Raw genomic sequence first — 13,211 nt, 5'->3', positions numbered from 1 at the left:
AACTTCTATATTGGCTTAATCTTGGGAAACATGAAATTACCCTCCCACTTAACAGCAACCAAAATATCAGAACTAACAGGCTCTATCAGTTAGCATTATTGACTATGCTCGGAGTGTTAGCCTCATGCTAATGAGAGGACAGACGTCTACGTAATTAGGCAGTTGTCCCTTTGATTTTTTTTAAGGGACAGATGTAGTCATTTTGCCACAGCTAACTGATATCTTCCGGTCAATGTAACCAGTTGCTCTTTCACTCAACATCTCCCATGAAAAACTAAACTCCACAATAAGTCACCCCAAAATCACAAATATGAACACAACTTTCTTGTGACTTGAAAGTATTAATGCTTGTTTATCTTGTTCATATCTTAATATTGACATTGTTCTAATCTGGAATACACCTACAAACTCCCTGATTACAGAATTAAAATTAACTCAACAAATTGGTCAATATGATATTCTGATATAATATTTTGTCTCATTACAGCAATCCAACATTGTATACACAGAACGAAGCAGTTGAATAAAATTCTAAGCATACCTTCAGAAGATGCCTTCTGAAACTGAGTTACCAATTCCTGAAACAAGAATGAAAGAATTGATTAGTGAAATATGCAAACAAGTTTTCTGCTTATACAGGAATTTCATGTAAAAGTAATGTTTTCTTAATATCAGCATATGAAGTTCTGTAGTTGAGCAGTTCTGGTCTTCTTTCTTACATAATGTCAGGCGATCAAATATATCGACTAAGGAGGTCTAACCTGAAGGTATTCCACCCTCGGAGTTCCATATTTTCCAGTGCGTTCTTCTTGCCTTTGGCTATTAGTGAACATGTGACTGCAACTATGGAAGAGGAAGAGATCAGACTGCAGCAACAATGTAAACAGGATGTGCACAGAAGATAAGATTTTTAACTTACAGTTGTATTTTTCCAGTAATAAAGCAATTAATATTAGTAAAAGCAACTTAGATCTAGCAGAAACGGAAAACAGAAAAAACAACTAGTATCACTTAGATTCCGATCATTCCCTTTTTCTTCCCCCACCCTTGCCACCCTCGTTTCATCCAGCTCAACATTCCTCCTCCTCCTCCTTTTAACCCCCTCCCCTCCCCCGGTCCTTTAGAATTTTATATATTGTAATTATGATAATTGTAAACTAGTCCATGGACAAACTGTCAATAAACCATTAATAATCAATCAACTATCCCTCAATCTCAAATTAATTCCAAGACCAAACAATCCATCTTAAGCAGAAACTAAGATTTGTCTAATTATCACATTTTTTTCCTACTGAAGATAACTACTTTAATCACAACTAGTTGGTACAATATTTTTCATTTGTTTATATTGTGTTCTATACTTTTTTTTAGACCAATACATATGTCTGGGGCGAACCCTTATAACCAACAACAGTCTTCAAAACTTGAGGATAATGGATTCGTCTCTCTACCATTCTCCACATAAATATCAATTGTGTTCTATTCTTAACTGTCGGGTCTATCGGAAATAGCCGCTCTACCTTCACGGCTTCACAAGGTAGGGGTAAGGTCTGTGTACACACTACCAAACCCCATTTATAGGATTATACTGGATTTTTTGTTGTTGTTGTTATTGTTGTTGTTATTGTTGTTCTATTCTTAATCAGTTATGACAAGTTAATAAAGCCTTTGATTGTAGCAGGACATCCAATGATAACTAAATGCCAAAATGGAAGTAACAAGTTGATACTTTGCAGCAAATTCAATCTAATAACTAAAATTCCTCAAAGATTTGAAATAATTGAAACCAAATGCTAGAAGGGGACTTTAAATTTAAAAAATGAGAATCTAGTAAAAAAAATAGTATGAGTAACACTTATTTTAACTCAAGGTACGAAAGGAGGATTCTCAATCAATCAAACAACATAATTAGATATTAGATAGGCAAAATAGTACTTCCATCTTTTATATCTTCCATCTTTTTCGTACTTCCTATATTTTTTATATTGCTGTTATTTTTATTTTCTGTTATGTTATGTTATTTTATGTAATTTTATTATGAGTCTATTAATAGTACTAATATATCGTCTCTTGTCGCTGTGTTGAGCCGAGGGTCTCTTGGAAACAGCCTCTCTGCCCCTCGGGGTAGGGGTAAGGTCTGCGTATATATTACCCTCCCCAGACCCCACTTGTGGGATTATACCGGGTTGTTGTTGTTGTTGTTATTGTATAAGCAAAATAGTAAATAGCACTCTTCTGTTTATCCATATACAACAGATTTCTTTTTAATTGAGGTGAATTACCATTCTAATTTAAAAATGTACCGTAGGAATTCAAAGTGGATGATAATACTTTTGAGCAAAATGCGAGAAAGCTCCGACGATTAGGAGATGATGAAAGTTACAACAACAACAACCTAGTATAATCCCACTTAGTGGGGTCTGAGGAGGGTAGTGTGTACGCAGACCTTACCCCTACCCTAGGGTAGAGAGACTGTTTCCAAATAGACCCCCGGCATCCTTCCCTCCAAGAACTTCCCACCTTGCTCTTGGGGAGACTCAAACTCACAACCTCTCGGTTGGAAGTGGGGGTTGCTTACCATCAGAGCAACCCCTCTTGTCTTGGAGGGAAGTTATGGAAGTTATGGAAAAGTTTCTTCAGTTTTCCGGAAGAGAAAATTTCTTTAGTTTTCTGGAAGAGATGACGGGGAGATCAATTGGGCTTCAGGATGCTGGGCTAGAATACAGTTAGGGATGTCAAATGGGTTGGGCGGGGCAGGGCAAGCTTTGACCCGCTAAGATCTTGACCCGCCCTGCCCTGCCCCGTTTACCATCTTCACAATTTTTTGCCCTGCCTCGCCCCGCCCTGCCAACCCTGCCCCGTTTTTCCGTTTTTCCTTATTTTTTCTCTTTATTTTTAGTTTGATAGTATTTTCTACTTCTCTGACCTCTATATATTTTTGCTTTTAATGCCTGAAAATTATATAAAATTATGATTTTATGAAAGTCAAAATCTGGAATTTTCTGTTTCAAATTTTTGGAATTCCTGCTGGAGTTGTCTTAGAACATCTTCCACCTTGTTCTTGCTAATTTTTCACATAATAATTTGAAAACCATAAGCCTCCGCCTCCCTAACCCACTTGTCAATAATGAAAAATGCACAATTATGAAAATAAGAATCTGCATTTGAATGTTTTAGTTTGACTTTCACTATTATTAAAAGAAAAGCTTCAAAATTTTAATTATTTAGTACATAACTTAGAAAAACAAATTATGCATTCACTCCTAATAAAAACATTATTTTATATTGTTATTGTTAACATCATTTTCATTGTGATATTAAACTCTTTGCTTATCTATATTATCTCAGATTACTTCAAGAGTAAATTAATTTTTTATCACTGAAATGCAACAATTGTCTATACTTTTCCCGATAAGCTGTTATCAATATTTCACGTTTTTTATTTTTTTAAGTATTGGTTTCCAGTTTCCACTGAGTTGGACACAAGTTAAGGGCGTAAATGCCTGCTTAAAGTCGATGTTAGTTGCTCCGTCACAAACACGAATCTCATTTCGCTAACCTACAGCTAGCTATGCGAACTTCATCTCAGTGACCCATCCCTGCCCTGCCCCATTAACATTTTAAAAAAAATGAATGCAGACCCGCCCTGCCCCGCCCCGCCCCATTTAAGTATCGCCCTGCTCTACCTTGCTCTACCCTACCCCATTGTCATCCCTCTCAATGACCCATCTCTGCCCTGCCATATTAACATTTTTTTTAAAAATGATTGAAGACATTGCCCTGCCCCATAAAAGCTTTCACCCTGCCCTGCTCTGCCCTACCCTGACCCACTGCCATCCCTAAATACAGTGGGAGAAACTAAAAAATAGTCATATTTACAAGTGGTCATTCAAAAATAGTCATAGTTTCAAAAGTAATCGAAATTTAGCCATTTTCATGTAAAGATAAATCTGAACGAAAACACTATTCAAAATCCAAAAATATACTCCAGTATAATATACTGGAGTTCCAGCATAAGTATACTGGAACTCCAATATATTATACTGGAACTTTCCGTGTGTTAGAGTTCCAACATTATATGCTGGAAGTTCATATACAAATGCACTGATTTCCAGTATATTATGCTGGAACTTTTCGTGTTGCAGTAAAATAGTTGCTCTTTTTCAATGACTTTGCAAATGCTGGCTATTTTTGAATGACCAGTCCGAAAACTAGCTAGTCCGTGCTATTTTTACGAATACAGTAGATAGGTAGAAATGACATCAGATAGCCACTTTAATGGTTCTATTTAAAACCTAGTCACAACTTATAATGTATTTAACGTTTAGCCACATTGCTGAACTGCGAAGTTCAAATAGTTCGAATTGTCACAACTCAAACTTTCATGACACTAGCCTATCCGCCTGAAGTTCTTCACTCTATAGCTAACTTCATGACACTAGGCTGAAGTTCGTTTTATTATTGTTGAAGAGGTTCAAAAAAATTTTGCTCTATTGTTATTGTTGTTGTCGTTTGTGACAAAATATTATGCTATTTATACATCATGCTCCTTTATAATTTTAAATTTAAGAAATTGACCTTTTTAGTACGAATTCATTTACCTAATGTGGTTTGTTCCCTTTGTATAAGCTTACAACCTATTGCACTAATTAATATCTATATGTAGACAATATTCTCGGGTGATTCAATGATGAAGCAAAAATTATCATGCAGATATTACAAAGAATCTTCTAAAAGAAGGTTGAAGTTACTAAGAAGGAAAAAAATGGAGGAGAATAAGAAGAAGAAGCATATAAAAGGTATAGCCTGTTTGGCCAAGCTTCAAAAATTAGCTTATTTTGAGAAGTTTGCCAACGTATTCATCTACCATGATGAGGTTTGCCTACGTATCTCACATTAGGTGAGATACAAATCCGCGTAGTTCGGCCATTTTGACAAATCAGGGGAAACATGACACTTGAAAAGTTTGGCTCATTTTGAAATGACCATTCTTTTCTTTTTTAAAAATTCGGCCGAGTTTCGGGAGTTTTCAAATATTGGAATTTTGGAAACCGGATGAATTTTCTCTCTCCTACCTCTCACTCCTGATTTTTTCATTTTTTAATTTTTTTTTGTCCCTATTATAGAAACCGATCAATATGCAAACCAGATCAAACAAAATGCACAAGTAGCACGTAAGATACATCATGATGGTCTTGTAATTTGGGGTATACATTTCCTAGACGAACTCAATCCCTGTGTTGAGTCTCCAAAGTTAAATACACGTGATGCAAACAAATGTTCCTAATAGGGATCTGACATGAAGCTCTGTTATTCTAGGTTTAAATCCTGAACCAGCTTACTCAAGCGGACAGCTCGAGTCGAGATGAGAGTAACGTACCGGGAGCACGAAAGTCTACCTGACCTAGTTACTGATCCAGTCTCGTTCTAATTGGTATGACCTCTAATAGAAACGTGAGTCACGTGCACGTGTGCACCATAAATTCAGAAGACTCGGAAGAGAGGTGTAATAAGACAGTTTATACAGTTCAAATAATATCAAAGCGGTAAATAAGTGACATTTAGCATATTAAGCCCACAAACACAGTAATATCATACAATCAGTAAAGCAAAGTATAGATCACATCACAAGCTCGAATTCTAAACCCTGAACTAGAGATTCTAGGTTCGTTCCCCAGCAGAGTCGCCAGAGCTGTCACACCTCTTTTTTTCGAGGAATAGGGAGTTTTTCCAATTAAAGTGACATATGAGATTATTTATTTAATTTAGAGTCGCCACTTGGAATAATTATTATGGTGTCCCAGGTTATCAATTTGTTTTAAAATCCCAAATCGAGGAAATTGACTCTGTTTATAGTCCGCGAAACACAGAAGACCGAGTAAGGAATTCTGTATATCCGGAAGAAGGTATTAGGCATTCCTGAATTTCGTAATTTTAGCACGGTCGCTTTAATCACACTTGACTTAATTAATTATTAATTACGCATTTTTAGAATCTATGTATATTTTACCTTTTACCGCTTTTAATTATGGCGTTTATGGATTTATATTTTTGAAACAGATCACGTGTATGTGATCCCGTTTGGTTTATTATGCCAAAAATCATGTCACGCGTATGTGTACACGATTAATAACACTTTATTATTATTAAGATTGTTTGTCCAAAGTCGCGCGAACGCGTACCTTAATTTATTTTGAAATCATAATTATGTCACGCGAACGTATACATAATCATGATAATTTGATTAATTAAGAACGCGCCTAAAGCATGCTATCATATTCATGGTTGTTCATTTCCTAAGTTTGGGATTATTGTAAAGCCTTGAGTTATGGAAAATGTGGAAGAAATAAAGTAAATTAATTATGGAGAGGTGGGATAGCTTATTTAAGTATATACTAAAGTTATCGAGCGTCGCAGAATAAATGCATTTTTTGTACATACTCTCTTCCTCTTCTATTAGTTCTAACTCTTATTTTAATGTCAAATGTAATTCTTATCTCTCGAGATCGAAACCCGTGACATATTTATGAATAACAGTTCGTATGAAATCCAAGTAACCAACCACTGCCAAAAAATATTCTAGAGATATTAAAGTATTCAAATCATTTAAGAATTAGAACTAAGGATCAATTTCTTCAAATATATTCCAAAACAAAGCAAGACATATAGACCTTCCGTTAACAAACAAGCAAACTAGCGAGACTCAACTATTTTGAAAGATAAAATCAAATCGAAACCAAATAGAGCTCACATTTCAGGAGCTAATTTATTACATCAACGACCATATTTGAAAATTCTACAATAACAATCACTGTCAGAGATTACCCCTCCAGACAAATACACGATTAACATTAATATGGAGATGCTAAACATGATAATAATCTGGCTGTTCACAAACTTAGAGGTGTGTACCTAGTATTCGCGAATGGAATCAAAATGGCCAAATAAAGGCGAATCAGTGAAGGATGTAGCTCAGCTAACAATCCTAGCAATACAACAACAGAAGTTCGGCAATGCTTCGACATAGAACAACTTTAGAAACCCAGAACCATGAACAACAGCTTTCAATAATAACAGATATTCACCCATTTGTTTAGGAAATATAATTCTATTTATCCTTGTCTACCCATTTGTTTTTTCTACCCATAAACTAATTATATTTCCTACCCGTAGTAGTTTTTGTGGGGATTTTTTTTTATTCTCCAATTATTTTTCGTCATGGACACTTTGTCTTTGTCAAATGCTGAATGTTTCACTTGTGAGCTGGGGAAAAAAATTGTGAAGTTCCTTGTGATAAGTGAATACTGTGAAAACATGAAGGGTCGACATTAACAAAAAGCAAAACCTGCATCAAGTTTGGCCGAGAATTAATATTTTTATTGCATATCCGAATCAGTTTGTTCCTACCTCAATTAATTTCATATAATGACGTAGTCAGGAATTTTATCAAGAGAGTTCAAATTTTAAGAAAATTACGCTATATTAGCTAAATAATAAAAATACTTTGTAATAGAATTATAATTTTATAAATCAAAACTAATATAAAAAAGGATAAAATAAACAAAAATTAATAATAAAAGTATAAAAAAGGATTAAAAAAAATTAATAATAAAAGTAAGCATAAAACCAAAAGAAAGAGAGAGTCGAGAGGATTGTGGAGTAGTATATAGAGAGCTTTTATTGAAGAAATTTTTAAAAGCTTGACTTTGAAATTATAAAATTTATTCAGAAACAATTTTAAATTTAAAAACAACTTCTAAGATTAGTTATTTGTTTTTACACATACGACGATCTCCATTTAGTTTTGGCAAACAAAAGGAGCAAACATTTACATGAAGATTTAAACATATCTCACTCAACAATATTAAAGGTATTCAAAAGGTAATATATAATCATATAAATTAAATTGATCTGTATCCACAGTATAGTATTTTAGCGAAGGCTATTCACTTGACTACTCTTGGCATTCTACCCCAAAAAAAAAATAAGACTACCCTTGGCATAGTGTTGCTACGCTATTGATTTCATGAGGTACCTGTTTACTGAATAACTTTTTTCACCAAGGATTGAATGAGTATTTTTTAGTATTTTTTTTAATCTTCATTGCAATTTGAAATTGGTATGTATGATTTTTAACGCATTATATTGATCACTAGATCACACTCTTAAATGCACAAAACTAATATCTTCATTTAAACATTGGAGATTTAGGTACTTTTGTTCTTTCAGGCACATAGGCAGATCACAGATGCAAAGACAAAAAAAAATATGAAGATTTCGTTTTTTCCAGTTTCATCAAGTACTTCTTAAACATGATTTATCTAATTTATGTGGAACAAATTGGTTAAACTTTGTGATAAATCCTGTAAATATTTGTCGTTTTAATTTTGAGATTACCACATTCAGATTTTTGGCGAGATCAACATTTATTCTACTCATCCAAGATTTCAACGAAAATTGCCCGCTAGATTTAATGTTTACTTTTTCTAGCCGGTATACATGAATTATACACTGATTATTCACAATAATACATATGATACATGAATTTTATATCTGTAGCAACAATTTTCGCAAATTTATCATATGCAGTGCAGGAGTAACTGTGTTAGTTTTCTAGAATTACGTCAACTTACTATCCATAAATTTTTTCCGATTAAAAACTTTGACATATTGACGAGGCCAATGTGTATAGGAATTTCCTGCTCGTGCTTTGTTAAATTCTAGTATAGTTTATGATATCGTCCCACAAAGATTGGAAAATCTATTCTACAGACTTATAATATTTTAGCTACTATTTGAGAGGATCGGATTGATGAAAACTTTGTGGAATTAAAACTTGTTAAATACTTAACAAAATTAAACAACTTTCGAAAGATTTATAATTTAAAAAAGAGTTGGGAATCGTTGAATTCACTTGATAATATATTATAATAAAATCTCACTTTCTACATGTATTTCTCTAAAGGATAATAAAATCTCACTTGATCACACTCTATTTATAGAGTTTTCTTGCCTAAGGTTCTCCATAGTTGCAACTATGGAAATTGTAAGTATAGCTATGACTTTGCCAATTGAGTTTCATTCTGCAGAGGAAGAACCATACTTTCAACTATAGTTTGCTAGTTGCAATTATGTAATTTGCTTCATGATTTCAAATTGCCATTGTCGCAACTATGGTGCAATATTTGCTTCTTCATTCTCAGTTGACTACTCAATTCTCACTCTTTTTTGCTTCTTTTCTTTAATTTTCATACGCTCTTCCTCCTGCGAAGTATGTTAGAAAATATGGGAGAGTATGGTATATTTATTCATGTTTTATTTAAAATCTTTAATATTTAACATATAAAAATATATGAATAAATTATACCCATCACATATATACTTAGTAAATTGTTATATTTCAAGATAGGAAGCCACTCAAGAGTCAAGGAACAAACAAAGGTGGTTTTGGAATTTGATGATGTACATAGGACTTCCTTTTTCTTTCCCGGGTGGTGTGCGGGCCAGCTTACGCAAAACACTCGAGTATTCTACCGGATACCTGTGACCTCCCACCAGTACAAGTACTAGACATGTTTATCTAAGAAATACTGAGCCAAATTGTTGAAGCTTGTACTAACTCCATGTCACGTCCCTAACCCCGAATCCGGTCGTGATGGCGCCTCTCGTGAAGACAAGGCCAGCCAGTTCAACCCAACTCAACTCTTAAAGCAGTTAATCAACATAAAAATAGTCTAAACATGATTTAAACAATACTAAATAGCGTAGTTAAAACGCGTAGTTGCTTTAGGCGCGTTATTTTAAAAATTACCTTCCTAAACTCGGGTGTGCATTTCATGTGACTCAAATCCAAATTTCAACAACGTTAAATAAAATATGTCGCGGACTGCGGGTGCATTTCATGTGGCGTGGTTCAAAGACGTGTTTTAAATAACGTTGAATCTTCCTAAAAATAATTTAAAAGCGGCTAACAAGTTAAAAGTATACCATAGGCTAAAACATGTATTAAAATCAAATAATAAGCCAGTTGTAATAGTTTAAGCGACCGTGCTAGAACCAAGAAATCCGGGGGTGCCTAACACCTTCCTTCGGGTTAACAGAATTCCTTACTTAGAATTTCTGGTTCGCAGACTTCAAAAGGAAAATCGAAATTCCTCGATTTGGGATTTTAAAATAAACCGGTGACTTGGGACACCAGAAAACAAACCATCCCAAGTGGCGACTCTGAATAAAAATAAATAAATAATCCCATTTCGAATAATGTCACTTAAATTGGAAAAACTCCCTTGTATACCCTCGGGTAGTGTAAAAAAAGAGGAGTGACATTATCCCTTCGATTTTTTTTCTTTTTCTTTTTTCAGAGACAGATTTAGTCGTGTTGTCACAACTAACAGCTATCTTCTGGTTAGTGTAAATAGTTGCTCTTTCACTCAACACCTCGCATGAAAAACTCAACTCCACAATAAGTCACCCCGGAATCACAAATACGAACACAACTTTCTTATGACTTGAAAGTATTAATGCTTGTTTACCATGTTTTTATTTTTATATTAACATTATTGTAATCTGGAAAACACCTACGAACTCCATGATCAAAGAATTGAAATTGACTCAACAAAAAGGTCAATATGATATTCTGATAAAACATTTTGTCTCATTACAACAATCCAATGTTGTAGACACAGAATGAAGCAGTTGAATAAAACTCTAAGCATACCTTCAGAAGATGCATTCTTAAATTGAGTTACCAATTCCTGAATCAAGAATGAAAGAATTGATTAGTGAATTATGCGAACAAGTTTTCTGCTTATACAGGAATTTCAAGTACAAGTTATGTTTTCTTAATATCAGCATATGAAGTTCTGCAGTTGAATAAAACTCTAAGCATACCTTCAGAAGATGCATTCTTAAATTGAGTTACCAATTCCTGAATCAAGAATGAAAGAATTGATTAGTGAATTATGCGAACAAGTTTTCTGCTTATACAGGAATTTCAAGTACAAGTTATGTTTTCTTAATATCAGCATATGAAGTTCTGCAGTTGAGCAGTTTCAGTTTTCTTTCTTACCTAATGTCGTCAAGCGATCAAATATATCGAGTAAGGAGGACTTACCTGAAGGTATTCTACCCTCGGAGTTCCATATTTTCCACTGTGTTCTTCTTGCCTTTGGGTATTCGTGAACATGTGACTGCAACTACGGAAGAGGAAGAGATCAGAATGCAGCAACAATGCAAACAAGATGCGGACTAAATATAAGCTTCTAATTTACAGTTGTATTTTTCCAGTAATAAAGCAATTAATATTAGTAAAAGCAACTTAGATCTAGCAGAAACGGAGAACAGAAAAAGCAACTAGTATCCCTTAGATTATGATCATTCCCCTTTTATTCCCACGCCCTTGCCATAACCTTAAACCCCACTGCTGCACCCTTGTGCCATCCATCAGCACAATAACCCTTCCTCTTCCTCCATATCCCGCCCTTGATAAGTAGCCGTCACCTTCTCGTCGGCAATCACCGTCGCCAAGAATGGCATAGTCGCAAAGCTTCATCGTGCAATACACCCTTTCAGTAGCTATCCACACAAGCATATGATGTTTAAGTGTGAATAGAGGCCAAGAACTAAAAAATCCGAGGGGTTGACCCTTCGTAAACATCACAACCGATGACCTATAGCCTTTATTATAATTATAGAAACTATATGGTAATTGAAAGACTACAGAACAAAGTATGAACGTCCAGGAAGTTGCAAATGGATTTCCGAACAACTTATGATTACTGTAAACTAGTCCATGGACAAACTCTCTATGAACCATTAAGAGTCAATCAAGTATCCTTCAGTCTCATATTAGTTCCAAGACCAAATAATCCATCTTAAGCAGAAACTTAGGTTGCCTAAATCTCACACTTGTCCTGCTGAAGATAATTACTTTGACCCCAACTAGTTGGTACAACATTTTTCATTTGTTTCCATTGTGTTCTATATTTTGTTCTTTTTTTATGACCGAGACATCCGTCTGGGGCGAACCCTTATGACCAACCACAGGCTTCAAAACCGAGGATAATGGATCCGCCGCTCTACCATTCTCCACTTAAATACCCATTGTGTTCTATTCTTAATCGGTTACGACAATTTTGTAAAACTTTTCATTGTAGCAAGACATCCAATGATAACTAAAGGCCAAAAAAGGAAGCAACAAAGTTGATTATTTTGCAGCAAATTCAAGATCAACCAAATGGTCTAATAATTAAAATTCCTGAAAGATCTGAAACACATTGAAATCAAATGCTAAAAGAGAACTTTCAATTAGAAAAATGAAAATCTAAAAAAAATAAAATAGTAGCACTTATTTTAACTTAAGGTCTTAAAGGGAATTTTCAACCAATCAAATGCAACATTAGAAACAAACAAATTGTGAAAAAGGAGCAAAAAATAGAGCTGTAAACAGATAAAACTTATACTTTTGAGCAAAATGAGGGAGAGCTCCGACAAGAGGAGATGATGAAATTTCTTCAATTTTCCGGCAGAGATGATGGGGGAGCACTTGGGCTTCAGAGCGTTGGGTTAGGGTACAATAGATAGGTAGAAATGACATCAGGTAGCCACTTTTTAAATGATTGTATTTAAAACCTAGCCACATCTTATAGTGTATTTAAAGTTTAGCTACATTGCTAAACTGCCAAGTTCAAAACTCAAACTTCATGACACTGGCCTATCCGCCTGAACTTCTTCACTCTACACCTAACTTCATGACACTAGCCTAAAGTTCATTATATTATTGTTAAAGAGGTTCAAATTTTTGTTTACTATACTCTTAGCTAGCGTTTGGCCATAAATTCCAAATTTGTTTTGAAAAATCTGATTTGGGTGAAGTTTGATTTGAAAATAAAAATGTGTTTGGACATACGTTTTCAAAACATATTTTCCAACTTTATTTTGGAAAAACATGTATATAATTCCCAAGTTTTAGGATTTTGGCCCAAAATCAGTAATTGGGGTGATTTTGGGATTTGGAATTTTGCCAAAATGTGGACAAAATTTATGGCCAAACATGAGTTTTGAAAATAAATCCTAAATTTATTTTGGCAAAACTCATGGCCAAATGGTGCCTAAGTTTTTCACCCAAAAACTGGTTTAGAACAATTTTTGGGAACTTCAAAAAAAATAAGTCAAATTATTTTTTAAAAAGACTGATCATATTCCATGAAAAC

General features: G+C 34.4%; 1 protein-coding gene across 8 annotated transcripts; it reads right to left on the bottom strand.

The window, feature by feature from the left end:
- Positions 1–311: 311 nt before the first annotated feature.
- Positions 312–12,730, bottom strand: LOC107825306 (uncharacterized). 8 transcript variants are annotated; one of them, XR_012695392.1, is made up of 6 exons: positions 12,462–12,730; positions 11,114–11,195; positions 10,891–10,927; positions 10,718–10,754; positions 762–843; positions 312–578 (listed from the first exon to the last, which is right to left on the bottom strand). XR_012695392.1 is itself a non-coding variant. In XM_075222703.1 (5 exons), the coding sequence occupies exons 1-4, from the start codon at positions 12,638–12,640 to the stop codon at positions 10,735–10,737; spliced, it is 318 nt and encodes a 105-aa protein (XP_075078804.1). In that variant the 5' UTR covers positions 12,641–12,730; the 3' UTR covers positions 312–578; positions 10,718–10,734. The 8 variants fall into 8 exon arrangements, 6 of the variants coding, with proteins under 6 accessions (XP_075078804.1, XP_075078803.1, XP_075078801.1 ...); XR_012695393.1 differs by having other exon boundaries at positions 762–837; XM_075222703.1 differs by lacking the exon at positions 762–843.
- Positions 12,731–13,211: the final 481 nt, after the last annotated feature.

The sequence above is a fragment of the Nicotiana tabacum genome, chromosome 10 (assembly GCF_000715075.1).
Source record: "Nicotiana tabacum cultivar K326 chromosome 10, ASM71507v2, whole genome shotgun sequence".
Classification (NCBI taxonomy): domain Eukaryota; kingdom Viridiplantae; phylum Streptophyta; class Magnoliopsida; order Solanales; family Solanaceae; genus Nicotiana; species Nicotiana tabacum.
This window is presented reverse-complemented; position numbering and strand designations above follow the sequence as displayed.

Bases quoted from the DNA above. Each gene is read 5' to 3' on its own strand.
- LOC107825306 (XM_075222703.1), bottom strand. From the start codon at position 12,640: ATGTGGCTAGGTTTTAAATACAATCATTTAAAAAGTGGCTACCTGATG. The intron at 10,928-11,113 runs GTAAGTCCTCCT...TTCTTGATTCAG, and splicing joins CGAGGGTAGAATACCTTCAG to GAATTGGTAACTCAATTTAA. The intron at 10,755-10,890 runs GTATGCTTAGAG...TTCTTGATTCAG, and splicing joins TAAGAATGCATCTTCTGAAG to GAATTGGTAACTCAATTTAA.